This window comes from Echeneis naucrates, chromosome 12, assembly GCF_900963305.1.
Source record: "Echeneis naucrates chromosome 12, fEcheNa1.1, whole genome shotgun sequence".
Classification (NCBI taxonomy): Eukaryota; Metazoa; Chordata; class Actinopteri; order Carangiformes; family Echeneidae; genus Echeneis; species Echeneis naucrates.
In genome coordinates, this window is record NC_042522.1 from 6,038,029 (window position 1) to 6,058,383 (window position 20,355).

At 41.2% G+C, this 20,355-nt stretch overlaps 1 protein-coding gene across 1 annotated transcript; it reads right to left on the reverse strand.

Annotated features, from left to right (window-relative positions):
* Nucleotides 1-3,902: 3,902 nt before the first annotated feature.
* Nucleotides 3,903-7,724, reverse strand: nefma (neurofilament medium chain a). The gene is made up of 6 exons (XM_029515544.1): nucleotides 6,666-7,724; nucleotides 5,768-5,892; nucleotides 5,147-5,637; nucleotides 4,797-5,098; nucleotides 4,736-4,760; nucleotides 3,903-4,522 (listed from the first exon to the last, which is right to left on the reverse strand). Exons 1-6 carry the CDS (start codon nucleotides 7,722-7,724, stop codon nucleotides 3,903-3,905), a joined length of 2,622 nt encoding a protein of 873 aa, XP_029371404.1.
* Nucleotides 7,725-20,355: the final 12,631 nt, after the last annotated feature.

The following is a 20,355-nucleotide window of genomic DNA, read 5'->3' on the forward strand; positions in this document are numbered from 1 at the left end:
AATACAAGTTAGCGAGGGTTAGCTAACTTAGGATGCACTTTGTCGTGTAACTATGCACAAAGCTTTATCGTACTGTCTTGTTACTATATTGTAGCATGTGGTTGTATTCCAAAAATGAAAACACACACCACACCTGAGATGTTTCGAAACAACTTACCGACCGGGGTAAATTGAAAGCTATAGTGTAGCCATCTTCTTGCTCTACGGCGTTTCTACCCATAATGCAACTTGACCGTATGTTTACAAATCGAGGGATGTCAGACGCGCTGTCTCGACGCCTACAGTTTCAGACAGAAGAGGTAAGATCTCTGCCCTCCATTGTTTTACACTCTCTACCTGCTTATCAGAGCGAAGGAAACATTTTCTGTATTTGTTCCAACTATTTCTCCTCGGGCGTAAAATAAACGTAAAAATGCTCCACGCCAACGTGAAAATGCTTTAACCCCTAAGAACCTTTTTTTTTTTTTTTTTTTTTTGCCGTACGAGAATAAAGTGTGGGGGTGCGAAATATTTTCTTCTTCCTGGGGGGGCTTAACAGAAAACTATTGAGAAGCACTGCACTAATGTAACACACACTTTGAAGGCCCCAGAATCAGGCGTGCAGTCAGATTCATAGTTACCGCTTTTTTCCCCTCCACATTCCCTATATAAGGCGACAAACACCCACCCTCTAAAACAGAGGAGTGATGTTCCTTCACTTTGACTAACTTACATTGCAGTGTGCATTGACAGCCCGGCGTTTGTACGCTGCTAGAAGTCCCGCCTCTCAATCAAATTATCGCTCTCCGATTGGCTCCGCGAAAGTACTTGTGGTTGGCCGTCCCCGCTGTCACTCCATCTGCTTGTACCTGCAAAATTTAAAAAAAAAAAAAAAAAGGAGGGGGGGTCGGTGCGTCCAAGAAAACACTTTGTGACAACCGATTTACACAACGCAGTGAATGAATATAAATTGCTAAAGAAATGGAGGTTTTGGTGGGTGATTGGCGTTCCAGACAAATATTTATATCAATTTATCATGAATGGCTAGTGTTGATCAGGTCTGCCTTTGTTTGACAATGTTCACTGTTGTTTATCCATGATTCTAAATAAGAATGGCTCAAATGGCTTTTTAGTGCCAACCATTGGCCCATAGGCTATTACAAAAGTAAGTACTTGAGCCCTAGTTATAGCCCAACTCATTGAGAGTTGAAATCATTCACTGACAACTTGGTCCCACCAGTTCAAAAATCCTATCTGTGCCCCTGCCCAGAATCTTCCCTTCACAGCTTTGCACCAGCTTTGCGCCTGATCTTAATTCATTAAGTGCCTAAGCGACATAAACAGAACATCCTGGTGTGGCAGTCATGTGACAGACATGTGACAGTGACAGGTTGGGACCTTTTCAAAATGGTGGTGAGACACGTCAACCAAGGAAAGCAACAGATTTCAAAAAGCATGCCAAAGGGTAAGTCCTGCGTAGAGCCAACCCGTTCTGACCATATTTCTTGAAAAAATTAATATAAAACAAGTAAGCACTGTGTGAAACACAGAGAAGAGTCATACAGTCACTGAAACATGTCAACAAGCGTTAAACAGTAAAAAATTTACATTAATGCTAACATCAACGCAGACTCAATAGTGAACTGAGCAAGTGTTTGTTTTCCTGTCCAAGAATTAAACCTTTTATTTTGAAGCAATCGATTGCCGTTTTTATCTCTCTGCAATTACATGACATTCTCTGATTTTCATAATAGTGGAAGACCAGGCCAATTAATACTAACAGTGTCCTGAAGGGTCTTCTAGCGTAAAACAATGCCTTAAACTTAATACTACTGCTGCTACCTAGTAATCTTTCATGTATATGTTCAATAAAAAGTGATGGAATTAGATATATTGATGTTGAAAAATAATATCTAAAGGGTTGTTTTTGGTGTAGCCACATTTGTCGATCAAAGTGACTGACAACAGACTCTTGATGAGAGTTTACCTCCTGTTTCAACAGTGCAACATCTCTAATTCTTGTTCAAATCCATCTTAACACAAACATAATCGGCTGACACCTGGCATCACCCAGCAGCTGCTGTATCATTTTATTCCCTTCATTAGATGTTGTAGCAAACAACTCAGGTGGTGTGGTTGCAAGGTTGATACTAAAAAGCTTAAAATGCTGATGTGGTGCTATTTCTCCCCAGACTGCCTCTCAGTGATGCAATTTCAACTCGCAAAACTGCTTGACAAACTGGTTCAGTAGCCCATTAATCACATCCCAAGCTGAAAGAAATGTCTCTGCAACATAGAAACATCATAGGAGGCATTTATCTTTGCCATCCTTTCAGAAATCTGTCAACTCTTATCATAATGGTTTCTCGAAAATTAAATATCCACAAAAATGTAATAAAAATTATCAATGATATTTAATCATTACGTGCACATTTTTTATCCATTTGATTATAATTTGATTCATTGGCTGATAACTTTGGCTTCATAATTATCGCCAGGATTATCAGATTTTGATGCTTTTAATGATGAATACGCCAAATTATTAAAATTGTGTATTCAATTCTAATGAGGCAAGGAAAGAAGAATTTCCTTTATTGAACAGTGAAATACAAAATTAGATGTAAAGGTCATCTGTGGGAAGGGTTGGTGAAAATTAGTTTTTGTTACATGTATTATTTATTAATTAATATTGCAACAATTAATATCCATTAGTCTCCAGATTCTGTCTCCATGCTATCAGTACATTTTGTAGTTGATTTGATGAGTATCTTAGTTAAAACATGTGATTTTATTTCTCCTACATTGGGAGTTGTAGAGCCATTCATTTCACTGTCAGGCATCTATTTCAGACCTTTTTGATGCCAAACTTGAATATGCAGACCTACAACCAACAACTTAAAAAATGTGATGGATGCACATGCAATTGTAAAACATATCTTAGTAGAAAGACACAAGACATGAACTTCTTTTTGATTCATTGACATTTATTGAGCAAATGCTGCTGGGAAATTGTTCATGATGAGTAAAGTCATGGGATTGCAAACAGTAGCACCTCATTTATTTCTGTATTTAAATTCAAGTCCATCCTATGCATATAAGAATGCATTGTCTATGCATTTACAGTTTTTTTTTTTTTTTTCAGTTGCACTCAGGTAAACATAACAGACACTGATAAAAAGCATGTTTAAGGCTAAGTGTTTCTTCAGTTTGTTAAGCTGTACTTTGCTTCAGTTACTGGATGTATTGTATATGGTCATGTGTTTATCATATCTCTGCCTGTCTCTTTCTTCACTATATGTTGTGTATTACTGTTTTTATTATTATTTTTTGGCTCAGTTGGTATCTTCATATGTCAAGTAAGGCTTCTTCAGTAGAACGTGTCTACATTGAGGACCCTCCCTCCTGTCTGTCCCCCTCTTTTACTGAAACTCAAAAATCCTCTTAACTGGAATAATATTTCTCTCACTCTCCCACCCACAACGCATTTATTCCTTTTATATATAATCACTCTTTTTTCAGTGTATTTCTACCATACATACAGATAAGAGGGGGAAGTACTCCCCTCCCCTGAGCTAGCATGCAGAGACCCCCCTCCCTCCCTCCCTCCTTTAAACTCACCCATGAACCGCAGAAAGAAAACATTAGAGGATAAAATATCTCAGTCACTTGCTCCTGACTGCAGCTGCAGCGAAGCCCATTTAAAGCTTTCACTCAACATGCACTTTTGAAATTTGTAGCAGTTAAAGTTTGGCTTCACTCTATGATTTGTTTCGTATGTTTGAGAGTGGTTATCTTTATTACATCGCTCTAGCTGTATGATTTTCTTTGTTTATGTTAGTTCTGGGTTTGATTGCTTGTCTTCATGTGTCCTCTGGCCCCCTCTTCCTCCTCTTCGCCCATTGGATTAGCCTTCTGGAGTCTGCTCAGTCACCCTCTGTCACCTGCTTAATGGAGTGGGTGGAGTGCTTCTCTGTCTTCTTGGTGGAGACCAGCTTCTCCTGCACCACGTCCTCTACCTCCTTCACTGTCTCGGTCACAGTGACAGACTTGGTGACATGCTGGGATCCATCCTCTCCAGTGGTGATTGTCTCCACAGTCTTGGTGATCACCACTTTCTGGCTGCCATCCTCTTTCACAGGGCTTTCATCAACACCGTTAGCGATCACGTCATCTTTCCCCTCGTCCTTCTCTTTCTCTTCTGGGCTGCCCTTGTCTATTTCGCCATTCATTGCAACATCCTTCTTTTCAGCTTCACTCTTGATATCTAATTTCTCTTCAGCAGCCTTAGGAGCATCAGGCTTAGTGGGCTCTCCCTTTGGGGACTCAGGTCTTGGGGATTCTGACTTTGGGGACTCAGGTTTAGGGGATGCAGGCTTGGGAGATTCAGATTTAGGGGATTCTGCTTTGGGAGATGCAGGCTTGGGAGCTTCAGATTTTGGAGATTCTGCTTTAGGAGATGCAGGCTTGGGAGCTTCAGATTTAGGAGACTCTGGTTTGGGAGATTCAGACTTAGGAGACTCTGGTTTGGGAGATTCAGATTTAGGAGATGATGGTTTGGGAGATTCAGATTTAGGAGATGAAGGTTTGGGAGATTCAGATTTAGGAGATGAAGGTTTGGGAGATTCAGATTTAGGAGATGATGGTTTGGGAGATTCAGATTTAGGAGATGATGGTTTGGGAGATTCAGATTTAGGAGAACTCGGTTTAGGTGATTCAGACTTGGGGGATGCAGGCTTCAGGGAATCAGGTTTTGATACCTCTGTTTTGGTGGCCTCTTCCTTCTTGGCCTCTGGCTTTGCAGCTTCTGTTTTTGGAGCCTCAGTTTTGGCTACCTCTTTTTCTGCTTTGTCATCTACTTTCTCATCTTCTACTTTCTTCTCATCTTCCTTTTTGCCTTTGTCAGCATCATCTTTTTCATCTTTCTCATCTCCGCTTTTTGATGCTTTGTCATCACCTGCATCTTCATCCTGATCAGCACCATCTTTCTCTGCTTCTTCCTCCTCTCCTCCACTGCCCTCTTTGTCTCCAGCCTTCTCTTTGTCAGGAGAGGCTTTGGACTCTGGAGCTTTGGAACACAACACTGTCTCCTCAACTTCCTCCTCTCCCTCTTCCTCCTCTGCTCCCTCTCCTCCTTCATCACCTCCCTCAGCATCATCTCCTTTTTCACCCTCATCTTCTCCCTCTGCCTCACCTTCCTCTTCCTTCTCGCCCTCCTCTCCACCTTCTTCCTCTTCCTCTTTGCCCTCATCACCTTCTTTTCCCTCTTCCTCCTCTTCCTCCTCCTCTTCCTCCTTAGTGGGTGCACTAGCACTTACTTTGGCTTCAGTGGCGCTTACAATCTCCTCTTCCTCACCTCCTTCCTCTTCCTCTCCCTCTTCTGCCTCACCCTCTGCTTCCTCATCCTCTCCACCCTCTTTCTCCTCTTCCTCTTCTCCTCCCTCTCCAAGTGTGGCAGAGAGCTCTTGTGCTATCTCTGCCAGAGCCTCGTCAATGTCAGCCTTGTCATCCTCCACCCTCGTCTCCTCAATGATCTCCTCCACAAACTTGTGCTGCACCTTAAGTTTGGGAGTTTCTGATTTTGACTTAGAGATTTTGGTGGTGACAGTCTGGCGATAAGGGAAAGTGCTAAAGTGGGTCTCCTCACCCTCTAGGAGTTTCCTGGTGGGGCAATAAATGGAAAAATAATACTTTTAAAACTCACCCTTGTTGCAAACATCAGAATACATTTTATAAAATGACTGTAGATGGTATTTTGAAATAATAATGATAATGATAATAATGTTTGTACCTGTATGCAGCAATCTCAATGTCCAATGCCATCTTGACATTGAGGAGGTCTTGGTACTCACGCAGGTGACGTGCCATCTCCCATTTGGTGCTCTTGAGCTCATTATCCAGCTGATGAATTGTCTCCTGAGGAAACAGAAAAGATAGCACAAGGTTTAATAAGTATTACAACTACACACAGGGTAAAGCTGTGTTCTTTTTTTTCAGCTGCCCAATGGTGCCTTTCTCAGAGTGATTGTGCAGTCTCAAACATTTAAAACATTTTTTCCTAATCAACCTTGACTCGATGAAACTCCACCTATCTTAATCTATTCCTCTTTTATTGTAAGCAGTGGAGTCCAGCACTGGTGTTATAATATATTCTGACGCAATACAGTACTCTGGATATGTTGAATGCCTGTTCTTCAAGGGCAGCCTGCACACTTGTTCAATACACCCCCACCCACGCCCCAAAGTCTAAGTGATGTGATGCAGAGCCAATGAAGCAATCGACCCATGGCTCTGACTCAGCAAGACTGAGAGGGAGGGTTGTGGGGGGGGGGGGGCGCTGCTGCAGTGTCTCCCTTTAACTATTTCCTAACGTTTGGAAATCTCTCAAGCCTGAAAAGAAAGTGAGCTCAGTGCTCAGTGATTAAATGCAGAATCATTGTGTTGCAGAAAACGTTTTAAGAAATGTTAAATGGGAAAAAAGACGCCCTGTTGTTAATCAAGTTTGATGTTTTCAAGTACCTCATATATAAACTGCGTCACTTGAAAATGTGCAATTCATTTTGTCCCTCTATTATTTTAAGTTTAAATCAACACACTAAATAAAAAAAAAAAAACAAAAAAAACATCTGGTTGATGGCAAATAGAGATTTCTAGTCTATTCAAATGGTCCATCTCCAGCTGTTTCCCACCTGCAGGCTGGCCAGGTCGCTGTTGTGGCGGTCCTCGATGTCATTGAGCTGCCTCTCCAGTGAGTCTCTTGTCCCGCGCACGGACTCCAGCTCCACGGTCTTGGACTGCAGCTGGCGCCGGTAGTCGGCAATCTCATCCCGGGCGGACTTTATGGCGTCCTTGTTCTGCTCCGCAGCCTCGGTGAGTTTGGCGTAGCGGCACATGAACCAGCTCTCCACCTGCTGCAGGTTCTGGTTGGAGTGCCCCTCCAACTCGCAGCGGATCTCCCGCAGAGCCTCGGTGATGTTCGTCTTCTGGAGGTCTTTGCGCTCCACGGTCACCTGAGAAGCCTGAATCTGGGCGATGAGGTCGCTCACCTCCTCCTCGTGGTTGTTGCGGATGAAGGCGATTTCATCCTGCAGCGACTGAACTTTTTTCTCCAACTCTGACTTCACCAACTCCGAGTCGCCCATGTCCTTCTTCAGGACGCGGATGATGGCCTCCGTCTCCTCCCGGATTCGGGCTTCTTCGTCAAAGCGGTCCCTGAGCCGCTGGATGTCCTCCTCGATGTGGTCGGTGTCGATTTGAATCTGCGCCTTGTCATGGTGGATTTGCTCCAGCATGGAGCGCAGCTCCTGCAGCTCCTGGTCATAGAGGTCGCCCAGCTGGGAGCGTGACACCTGCTTCTGCCGCAGTGCCTGGATCTCTGCCTCGATCTGCTTGTTCTGCTGCTCCAGGTAGTGCACCTTGTCAATGTAAACGGCGAACCGGTCGTTGAGCCCCTGAAGTTGCTCCTTCTCGTTAGATCGTTTGTAGTCTCCGTTCAGGATGGAGGTTTGGTTATAATCAACGCTGTCGGCGGAGCTGAGCACAGTTGAGCTGTACGCTCGGGTTACCGGCATATTCACGCTCCTCTTGTAGGATGTGGTCATGGTGGAGCCGGGGCTTGTCCGGGACCAGGACTGGGAGCGAAAACCGCTGGAGGGGGTGCCGCTGGAACGGCTGTAGCCGTAGCTGGTCGTCCTAGTATCCATAGCTCTCCTGAAAGGGCTCCCTATCGTGTCCACCGGGTAGCTCATCCGGCCAGACTACCGTAGGGGAATGTGCGCAGAAATGAAGGGACACCGTGCAGAAGGTGGAGGCGTGTGGCAAGTGTGTATGTGGGTATGTGGGTGGGTGTGTGTGCAGGTGAGGGGTGTTTGGCTCTCACGGCGACTGAAACCGTCTCTGCTTGCCCCTTATATATCCCAGGCTGTGTCGTTAACGAGCCAAGTCCAACCAGTTTCGCTTTGTCCACTGATGGAAGGGAGGGGAGGGCACACACCGCTCAGGCCGTCTGCTAATGGTCCAGGGTCCCGTTCACTCTCAGCCACGTGGGATGGATGGATAGAAAGATAGATAGATAGATAGATAGATAGATAGATAGACATTATTAGTGAATTGAGCCTGTAAATTCAGCACCACGGAGAGCGACCAGCAAAGTAGAAGCTTCTGAAAAAGTCACGTTTTTTTTTTTTTCATTTTTTACTGAAGTTCACGGCGAATACAAGAAGTTCCACAATGAAAATTATATGTTAAATATTGTTGAAAGAGTCTAATTATTCCAAACACTTTACACCCTGAGTGCCAAGAGAGCTGATTTTACACCAAGTGATCCATGCTGTGTTTATGTGTGCTTCTGAGTGTAAGTGCTGTAAGTGTGTTATTAGTTGTGGCAAGAGTTACAGTATCATAGGCCTATATGAATAATAGTAGACTAATAAAAAAAAATAATAATAATGAAGTTCTCACTCTTGCTCTGAAGTTAATTGAAAAAGGAGAAGGGAATCTACTATGGCCCCAGTGTGTGCCATGTGTGTACTCAGCCATGCTTTTGTTTATACTGGCCTTTCATTTGTTTCCCCACCTTATGGTGCTTCTCACTCACACACATCCACATTTACAACACTGGTGATAGTGGCTGGCATATCACACATTATTTCAGATGTATAAGGATTAAGTTTAGCAAGCAAGTAAGCAGATATTTCTCCAAATCTTGGCCGCACTTTTCAGGTTAAACAGGTTTAGATGTGTTATGTGTTTGTGTTGATGCTCTCCCACATTTCATAGCTTAAGTAGATACACGTTCTCACCGTGAGGTATTAAGTTCACATTGTGTCTGGGTTGAATTTGCAGGTTAAGTGTATGAGCTTCTTCTGAATATTGCTTGTATTAACACCTGAAGATTTATTGTTTATACCTTGGGGTGGGCGGGGAGAGCTTTGATCCTGTTAATTGGTATAAGGAGGACCACGGTGTAAAAAAATGCTATATATACATTGCGGAGTTGTCCCCAGTAGACAGTGGCTTTAACCTTCTTTGGGTTATTGTGGCTAATGTGGCCAAAGCAGGCAAGGAAGGAAACCTGCCTCAAGCAGCTATATAATGCTTACTGAGAGGGCCTGATTTGTATATTTATTGTGTTTAATCTGATAGTCCATATATTCATCTAAAGGGCTTAGGGTTAGGGTGACAATCTACATGTAGATCGTTTCTCCTCCAGAGCGTTGTCCGGCTGGGACATTTTCAAATATATTCTCCTCTCTTGGGGATCCTTCTGCAGTTTGATACATGCATATTTAATAGCATGTATAGTCCTCCCTGGTTTTAAGATTTGCACATCACACAGACGCACTCTTTCTTTCTATAGCTAGCAGGTACAGCTATTTGTAGAATCCTCACTTTAGCAAGTGGTGCAAAGCTCATTGGGCTTTGTGGGTTATCCATTCATTTGCTAAGACATTTCTCCTGAACGGTAAAGCGGCAGCATCAGATTGTTGGTCTGGTGGCCCTGCCTCACTGACAGGCTATTGATCTTCTATCAATCTTGATGCCTTACTCTCAGCTCAGGTCACTGCCTTCAATGTGAAACGATTACTAATCATTGGAGGTAATGCACCAAAAAAATGCTGCATCAGTTTTTCTGAGGATCAATCACCTAATTATCTAATTCTGTCAAAATACAGGCCTCTGGGCATTTCTATAGGTGCAGCCATATTGTTGAGTTCTGCAACATGAGTCATCCAGATTATCTTGCATTCTGCATTCTGTACTAAATTCCTGCAAACAATAAATCAATATAAATGAATCTGAGAACTGGTGTCATGTTTTCACTTTGAAAGTTTGCTTGTTGACAATATAGAATGTAAGGTTAAAATTTATTTTACTTTTACTTTTCAATACCCCCCCCCACCACCACCACCACCACCACCACCATTGGCTCTCCGTTGCAAGTTTGAGTCAAGCAGAACTAATGCATCAAGCATGGCCAATTTTAGATCGCTCCAGAGACAGAAAGGCAGACAGACAGAGAGAAAGAGGGGGAGGGAGGGAGAGGTGGACACAATTACTCTCTCTTCCTGTGTGTGTGTGTCTTCCTATTTTAAGCACCAATACCCTATGTATTGTCAATGATAATACCCCAAGAGCCACACCCACAATCTCCTCGCTTATTGTCCTTGATCACTGACTCATGAATCTCTGGTCAGGCCCTTGCACCAGCATCATGTTTTCAGACGGATGTATTTCATTGTTGGAGTTAACTCATAACCTCATGATGCTTTTAGACACCCTATGGTGGCGCGATGTAGATGGCGGAACTGGGGTGCATGAAGGATGGGCAAAAAAAGGGGAGGCATTCAACATCATTTCTGAGCTCCAGTGCACTGCAGAAGGGTTGGAGTGTTTTCAAATGCCACTGCAGCAGAAGCAGGCAGACCAGCCCAGCCCTGTAAGCACCCAGTCTGTCCCAGCCTCCAACCTGCAGAGTTCACAGAGTGAAAAAGAGTGCATTCCCCTTTGAAATAGGACATATACAGGCATCTTTAGGTGACATAGAGCAGAGGCGTGTTGTTATATATGCTGATACAGGGACTGCAAGGACAGCATGACCTGTTATTTAGCTGATACATTGTTGAGTAGCATGTATAAGTAGCAGGGTTTCAGGATAATAAAACATAATATCTGTACATACCTTTTCATAACCAACCAGCCGGCATGCCTGCAGGGAGAATGCTAGGATTTTAGATATAATGAGGTATAAATTCCAGTAGAAAAAGATGATTAAGTCAATTAACTGACTCAGTAATGTTAGTTACACAGTGGTTTTTTATTTTAGATGAACATCTGCAATCATAAGATACTGGGGATACCAGCCTATGTAACATTTTGGCAGCACATTTAAATGTTTCTTACTTCTTTTAAGAACACGTTTCTATATGAGCTGGCTTGAAGAAAATCTTGAATACAAAACTTTTACTGGGATTGGTATGCTGTGCTGTTAATGCAGAGGTCCTGCTGTAATGTGTTACACAGCCAACATGGGTCCCGTCAGATTTCTGTCACTAACATATTCATGAGGACGGACAGAGAATGTCACGAGTTTATGAGAGGGAGAAGCAAAGGTGGCAACCTTAATTAAGAGTCGTTTTGATGATGCTCAGCTTCCAGCTGTATCGGGACCTCAGGCTTAGAATGTGTATGCGCGTGTGTGGGCCCGTTTGAGAACAAAAAGTGAATGAATCTGTGTCAAGGGTGGTGTCAAAACTGTGATTACACTGTTTTCATGAGCTAAACTTAGATTATTTTAATTGACATTAGAAAAAACATTGTTCCTGCAAAAGTATGTAGACAAACATGTAGATTGTGGGTTCAGTGTGACGTCCCTTATTTGGAAATAAGTTCTCAGAATCAAAACATGTACAAGATCCCTAGATTGGAAGTTGTCCAGATATTTCAGGCTATGCAGTGAACATCCTAATGCCAACTACTTCCATTTATAAATGGAACCTGTACCATTCCCTCAGTCCCTCCGCATAGTGTGAAGAAGACTTAGAGGACATGCTTAGGCATTGCAAGCAGCCAGACACAATGACTTTACATATACATAGCTGAGCTCCTAAGAAACTTGTTTGGAACAGTTGTTTGTCTTTCTTCCTGTTCCTTTCTTCGCTCTCTTTTTTTTAATTCCCTTTTTTCCTTTCTTTCCACACCCCATTTTCTTCATCAGTCATCGGTTCCTCCCTCCCTCTGTCTCTTCCCTGCCGCCTCTCCCCTCCATCACTATGTCTGTCTCACAACCTCCCAGGCTGAAGTGATCACCACCATTTACCACAGTAGCATCCATCTGCTATATCAGGTATGTTTTACCAAAACTTAGCAATTGTGTCCCTCACACATTACAGTGCATAAACATGTTGGATAGCAAGGTCATAATTAAGTCCTGATGCACCATTACAGGTGAGATAATGTGTGCTTCCAGTTTCTCATGAATAATGAGGCATTAAAGCGTGGAAGCATAAAGATGCCATCACCTTTTAAGTTTATAGCAAATAATTTCAGATTTTCCTCTTTGGCTTTAAAGAAAATATGTTGGTTAAACCGTTTGATTAAAATGCGTTTGGAGCATTTTACTACCTCACACATTTTCCCTCTCTTGCATTAATGCGTATATGTGATTTCACTTAAGAGCTTTAACAGTAGAGGATTTAGATTATTGCATGTTCAGCCCACATTTGAGGCTTGTTGTATATTGATTAACATTATTCCCCTTGAGGTTTTCAGACCTCTGCTGATTCACACATTGGCCAGAAAAAATCTATGTGAGGGGGTGTCTTTTGGGTTGAGAGTGAAATTTATTGTAAAACACAAGGCTGAGCCTGCAAAGACTAAACTCCCCATGATTATCTTGCCAATATGTAAATTGTGATTAAAAAGAAAATAATAAAATCAATCCATGCATGCATGAAAATCTCAACAATCTAGCAATCACTGAAATTCAAAATTTTAAATTTCTTTAAAGATCAAAGTTCCTTATATGTCAAGCTAGATTTTCAGAAAAGTATTTGTGGAAATATGGAAAGTTTGCCCTTATCTCAATTGGCCTCACTTCCCGGTCCCATCGGTGGGACTCTGAGCCACTTAAGAAAAAACGCACATATAGATTCAGCATATTTGTGTTTGAACAAGGCCCAGGACGCTGTAGTTCTTCATACACATCAGTCAAACTGCAATAGCGAGTGCATTTAATTAGGTCTCATTTCAGCTTTGATTAATAGTCTAAAACTTTCTCCATCCCTGACTCCACTGTGGTCTGTGTGTGGATATCTATGTTACCTGTATTTGTTGTGCCAGTATGGAGCACCAGCTGCACATGCACATCTTTGAGTCCCTGGTTTCTGCATATGTGCATGTCTGCTTGGGAGTATTAATGGTAGTAGGATGATGTATTTGACACTGACATGAATTAATCTATAGTGCCCACATGTCAGTCAGTATGTTAGGCTGACTGAAGTGTGTTGTTTTTGAACTACAATAAAGGTTTTTGCGACTAAAATAATGCTCATCAGTCCATGATTAGTTAATTTTGTCTAGTCAAGCCTAAATTTAAATAAATGTAAAAAATGTATCAAGATACAACTTAATAATTTTTCAAAAAGAAATATTGCACTGCGGTATATTAGACAACTGTAGTTAGTGTAGTTCAGGTGACTTTATATATGTAACATACTCTAACTATTTTGTTTTTCAGATTAAAGTAGCCACTCGTATATGAAGTAGTTGGATTTGCCCCACCCTGACCAACAAATAGCTCCAAATTTCTTGGCCACAAATTGCAAAAATTCATGTTTGAAGCTAAAAAGCAAAAATTAAATCATTGTCAGAAGTAACTACTTAGGAAATGAAAGTGGGAGACTGAAACAGCTCAGGGTGTGACAGCCCATAGATCGCTGTATGGGGTGAAGTGAGTGGGAGGTCTGCAGGCAGTGATGATATCACATATATCAAAAAAAAAAAAAAAAAAAAAAACGTAACATGAGTGAAGGGGAGGAGGAGGAAGGAGGTGGTTTCATAGGAGAAAAGAAAGGGAGGGGTTAGACTAGGATCTGCAGTTTATCTGCAATGCATCAGTAGCTCTCTCTCTCTCTCTCTCTCTCTTTCTCTCTTTCTCCCCCAGTCTGTGTAGGTCGGACAGATACAGAGTCTTTTCTCGTAGATGATCCTCCATGGTCAGTTAAGTAGCCACAAAAATAAAACTGTTCCACATTCTTCTCACTCTGGGAAAAATGGTTGGCAAAAACCCAAGAAGTTGTTCAGATATGTCACCTCACACACACACACACACACACACATACACATGGGCATTATAACACTCATAAACACGCAAAAAGATAATAACTGGGGAGACAGGAGTCCAATGGAAAATGCACAAACACACAAATCACTTGCTCTTCTGTTCGCTTTATAATTGCAGCTTGTGAAAAAAAAAAAATATTTCATTAGGTTCCTCCTTGGCAGGGGAGGCATCAAGCTTAATAATAAATATCAACATTAGTTTCAATCCGTCACCTTCTAATGAAGTTACACAGCAAAATATATGACAAACAAAATGAAGAGCCGCGTATAAATCTGTTGGCTCCCTGAGTAAATACAAAAACCAATTTCATGTAGACACCCACACACACTTAAAAGTCCACTAAACTTGTTTCCTGGTGTCCAATTGATTGGGAGAAAAAAAAAAAAGCCGAAAGTGTTGATTAACCAATGATTTATTTTGCTGTTTTTACTTTTTGCAGCATTTGGTGCTACAGAAGTGAACTGGACCTAGCCTGATAATCAGAATAATGCCGTAACATAATATCTTACTTGTAGAAACATAGAAATGTGCTTTGTTGTTCTTTGTATGGTTGTAACATTCCAACAATATAGAGGCAATCGTTTGCCATAGCCAGTGTATGTGGGCTGTTTACTGCATGTGTGTCAGCACTGCTGTATTTCTTGCTATACGAGCCCCTGTTGTGCCTGAACCTCTGTCAGCATGTACTGAGAAGCTTTGTAAGTTGTCAATATACCCCTGCGCCAATGTCATCGAGACAAATTCGTTTACACATGTTGCAGTTTGCAAATAGAGTGACCTTAATGTCGCCTGGTGCTGCTTGCTGCAGGAGGCTGTTGTGTATGCTGTTGAGGGTCATTTAGAACAAAAAGAAGGATCGCAGCGTGTATTGAGCACGCAAACCGCAGTGCACACAGCACAGGCGCACACACAGTACACAGGAGCTGACCGTGCCGCTGCCTTGTTCGGTCTTTCTCACACATGCTGACAAGGTCTGGCCTCACAGTGATTGAAGTATTTTAAAGCTGCAGTCAGCAGCTTTTCTCATCTGGAGGAAGAATTGAGCGTTCAGCGGAAGTGTAATAGATGAAACTGAGTTACTCCTCTGACGGTGATCACTTTGAGACCGCTGTCTAATTATTACATAATTTCACGACTTCACACTGAGTTCATCAGACATATTTTTAAAGGCATAAGTTGTGGCAGTTCTTAGCTTTTTCATACTAAGAAGCACAATGTGAGAAAAATCCAGTAGCCATCCGGGTTGCCCTCTCTAGGGCAGCAAGCACCTGAGTCATGCACATGGCCTAGTCATCAGGAAGAGGCTATATAAATGCCAGCCTACTTGATAAGACAATACTTCACTTTGAAATACACTTCTGTGTGTAAGGACACTGAAACTACCAGGTCAGTGAATCTTTATTTGTTTACTCCACTTTTCTCCCTTTTAATCTTTTGCAGTAGATTTTGTCTGTCTCTCCGTCCACTCGTCCATCCTTTGCTCAAACTTCAAGGCTCTTGACAAAGATGACATTAGTCATTTTAGATGCAAATGTCATGTATATTTGAATCATTCATTATTGGTGTCATGAGTAAACAAACGTGATTAATTTCCAAACTTGTAGTTATTTCCAATATCCTGGATCACTTACATGGTTCTTAATCTGCAGAGTCACTCATCACCCTCCTTCTCTGCAACCCTCCTCCCTCCCATGCTGTCTCCACCTACCACAAAGCAGATTCACCTACTCACTTTTTATGTCTCTATCCTCTTCCATCATTTTTTGACATTTTAATTTTATGGCCTCTGTGGATTGCCATTCTGCCACCTGTGCTTCAGGAAATTACTTCTGTATCTTTTTGTTTCTTTTTTCTTTTTCTTGTGAGTGCAGGCTAGGGGCTGAGTAATCAGACTTCTAATTAGAAATGCTTTGATATCATTAGCAGAAATGCTTACACTTTGCAAAAAAAAAAAACAAAAAACAACAACAACATATAAATGATGCAACACACAAAAGCCAGAGGGGATATAACACTGTCAGGACCCCGAATCCTGACTGAGACGAGTAACATTACACCAAAACACTCATGAAAGCCTGAACTTGTTATTGAAGGTACTCAATCATATTTGTGAACTCCATTAGAATAAAAAGTTATTATTTTTGAGAAAAACATAATTTCAACCCAAACCTGACGAGAAACAGAATATAAATGTTTTTCTGTCATTGTCAAGCAGAAAGAAACAGTTAAAACTCAATTTTCCATGTTTGACTTGAACAGTATGCTCCAACTGATGAGTCACTGAATGTGACACAGTACCTGTTTGTGTATCACATTTAAATTAAAGCACAAACTCAATTTAAAACACAAGTCTTACAATGACATGGCCTTGTATCACATCATAGCAACCAATGATAAATTGATTCGTTCTATATTATAGAATTTATTATTTTCTGCAAGTATCTTCCCTAACTCTAAATCATAAATCACTTCTTTGAATATAAATCCCATGGATACCTTGCTCCTGATGGCAAAGATGGTTGATGTGCAATAAGAAGAGAAACTAGGACCCAGGATAGAACCCTGAGGTTCTCCCCACATATAATATCCAATATATATATTTTTAAAGTCAAAAGTTCATCTGCAAGAAATTAACTCAACTTCGTAATAGAATAGCAACTGTTGAATCGATTAAAATTGTATTCATATGCTCAGGGTCACCACAGAATGAACTGTCTCATGGGTCTTTTCAGGCGGCCCCCCACAGATTTAGCGTTGCATTTCTATAGCACTGTTTCAAGACAGAGATAGAGTTGTTATATTACTCCCTGTGTTATGCTAGTAATGGTAGCTAATGCAGTCAAGAGCTGGTAATCAGTGTCCCCTGTAAGAAATTGAGAAAGCTCCATGCACATTAAGACCAGCTTAGGTACAGAGATGAATTTCAGCAAGAGAATCAGGGAAAACAGCTGTTTATGCAGTGGTGCAGGACATTCAGTGTGTGTGTGTGTGTCTGTCTACACAATAAATGTACTTTAGATCTTCCAGTTATTTTGAGACACTCCAGTATTTCTCTTGGACTTCACGACTTGAAAGACAGACAGACGCAGAGAGGAAAGTGGGGTCATGCTGCAACGGTTGATCTGCAGAATCGTGATACAGCTAAATAAGGGAGGGAGAGCGAGACAGAGAGGGGAAGAGAGGGAGTGAATGGGTTCTGAGGTTTAAAGAGGTGTGTGTGTGTGTGTGCTCAGGGGATGCTAACTGTCTATTCGAAACTCTTTATGTAATCAAATCTGTTGCTGCAGCATGGACTGAATATTGTTGCGATGGAAGGGGATGATCTCTGCGCTGAAATGAAGCTCTCAACAGGTTCTCTAGCCCAAATGACAGAATTTGTCATTTCCTTCCAAATGTGACTGCTGATGTCTGGTTAATCCTATTTGGTTATGACTTGGGATAGGATTACTGTTATTGGTTCAAAAAAAATCTGCATTTGTGTGTTAGTGAAATATGAGTTGGAAAGTGATCTTCCATGTCAGGAGCATAAAAGCTATGGAGCAATGTAGCTGTTGTATCAAGTGTTTAAATTGCTGTATTTTCAAGAAGTTCAATAGATATTTTTTTTTACTGAATGACATTTTACTTGCTTATGCAAACAGTTGCTTATTTGTGTGTGTTAAGTTGTGTTTGTGTCGACAAGATTAATGTTAGCCCATTAAATGTGGCCTTTATAAACTTGTTTCTGACTCACTCAAATATATGAGAAATTATCTTTTTCTTTCGCTGCCAAATTCTCCAATATGTTCAGCATCTAGTTCGTAACTTTGTTTGTCTTCTGTTTCAGCAACAACAGTGAAAACAATTACTGAAAACATCTGCCCGTTATGGTGAAAAATGACAAGAGCATCGATGGTCATCCAAAACAATAAAGTTGTGAGCAATAAAATTGCAACAATTAAATTAAAGGTATTAAAATGTGCCATAAAGCAGGAATTGCAACAGAACTGTTTGTGATTGGCATCAAACACAGTCATCTGATCAATTGTTAATATGGAAATAATAAACAGGGCGCCTAATAAATTTTCCACAGGAATGAGATCGTATTGGAAAAGATAAAAGCAGCTTTGCTGTATCCTCAATTTCTCATACTAATCCTGAGAAAAACAGACATTTATTTCTGTACAAATAAAATTAGACCTTGGTGTGTATGCATGCATGCTTTACACGTCGTGCAAAATGGAGTATTTTATTTATTTTTTTTACTATTGAACTTTTAAATGAGTTTTGCCATGGACTGTTAATCATAGAATGGCTGGAGGTGAACAGGGATGCATTTATTTTCAGACAATAATCCCTTCAGTAACATGTCCGTGGTGTGGGAGTCCCTGTAGCCAATCGTGTAGCCAAAAGTATTACCACGTATTCTGCGACAGAATGTAACCCCTCGTGTCCGTGTGACCGCAGTGTGTGCTCGTGCTCGTGAGCCATCTCTGCCCTTACATGCATGTGTACGTGAATCAACACTGTCTCACTTGTCATGGTCATGTACTGTCCCTCTGGCGCTGTGTGATACCAACTGAGTAATGACATCACACTTTTTACTACTACATTTTTCACGTTCAGGGCGGGAGTTTTTGTCATGATGATGGTCTTGTCGGGCATGAATCACAGGAAACCCCTGAGTTTTAGTGTGACTGTGTGCAGGGTACATGCAGAGAGTACACTGTTTTGGATACTGGGTAGATGCACTATGAGGCTAAGGGCGCTTGCGAGAGCAAAGTGAACTTGCAAAGGTTTGTGTGTGTGTTGTGTGTTTCATGTTTTTAATGCCAGTGATTGAAAGCTTTTCTCGTGGTCACTGCACGAAAAGCTGGAGGTGAAAGTTTAAGTGGAAAAACATCTCTTGCCTTTGTTTCCTAATATCTCTAATTTCTCCTTGTCATTCATTCCTCTTTTATTCTTGCCTTATCTCTTCTCTCTTTTTGTTTTTGCAACTCTCTACCGAGCCTGTCAAAGGCTGTATTTATCAAGCCTTCTCTGCTAATATTGTGTACATGAATAAAGTTAGAGCCCATTTCTGGACTATATGCAAATAGCAGCTCAGGAAATGACAAGGTCACATATTGTCTATAGTTTTGCAAAGAAATAACCATGAAAGAGCTGCTCATCGAATTCAGTCTCATGACATTCACTGTCTCGCACTTATTCTTTTTACCTGTCACCCTGCTGAGCAATTTCCTGAAGTCCGCCCTTGAAACGCGCGGGAGGCTATATCACACGTGAAAATATTTAGAAAAGAATTTACTACAGCTACTCACTATTATTGCTCAGTCAACAGACTGCCATGAGCTACAGAGAAGCGATGCATTGATGGAACGGGAGATGTAGGATGGATAGAAGAAAGAGGAGTGAGAAGGAGGGTGTTTCCCTAACAGGATGACTCATGGTTGTTGCAGCCTTACGTCAGCTTTGTGCTTCTTGCATTCAAATTGCCTGAATATCCCCGAAGTTGGGCTGTCCATTTTTTATTTAAAATGAGGAATTCTGCAGTCGCCCTCCCTTTTCCAGATCTCAGACCACTCCTCTTTCTACTGTGTGAGCTGTGCATTGTGTATATTTGGTCTGTTGTGTGTGTGTATATATATATATATATATATACATATATATATATATATATATAAATGTATATTTGTTCCAGGGTGTGATATGACTTATATAAATTTTAAACTTGTATGGCAATTTATACATCACTGCCCTTTATTGTTAACCCAGTTTCCCTTTAAAGATAACAAAGCCTAAGATGATAAAATAGTTCTTAATAGTTCTAAAATTTGCTTGTATTGTGATTTGGAAAAAAAATGTGTAAACAAGGTGACTTGCACTAATCTAATTGTTGTCACTTATTTCTACAAAAAAAAAAAAAAAAAGGATTTTCGATGCTAATACTAATCTAATATACGTGCAGATAGCTTCATTATACAACTCAGCCATTAAAACTTCACATCAAGAATGATGACATTCTGATATTATCTCACTATGATTTGTGCTATAATAGCAAACAAACCAAATCTTAACTGTAGAAATGCAAAGTAGGATAATGGGCGAACATGTAGGGGTGATTCCTTTAATGTAGAAATATTCACTCTCGCATGCAGTCCCAAATAAAAGTAATATAAAGACTTCAGCCACCATAGATCAAATTGTGTGAAGCATGGCACTGTTTTCACAAACCTCCCTTCTCATGGTACACACAGTGCCGTAAGGCAGACAGTCTGAGCATGAGGTAGCGAAGTATCACGGATGAGTAAACTGTCTCTCTGGTTTGGGTCATGAAGCTCCAAGTCACGCAATCCTGACTGGTGAATGGCAATTACGGAGCTTATCTCTGCATATTTCATGAAAACTGGAGGCTTCAGAAAATTGCTCACTGCACAAAACATGGATGCGTAGACGGAGCGTTACAGTAGTCTATGCTCGTAGTGTCCTCTCAGGACGGGGTTTTGGTTCTTTTTGTTGGTTTGGTTCTTTATTTTTGTTGGTTCATTTTTAATAAA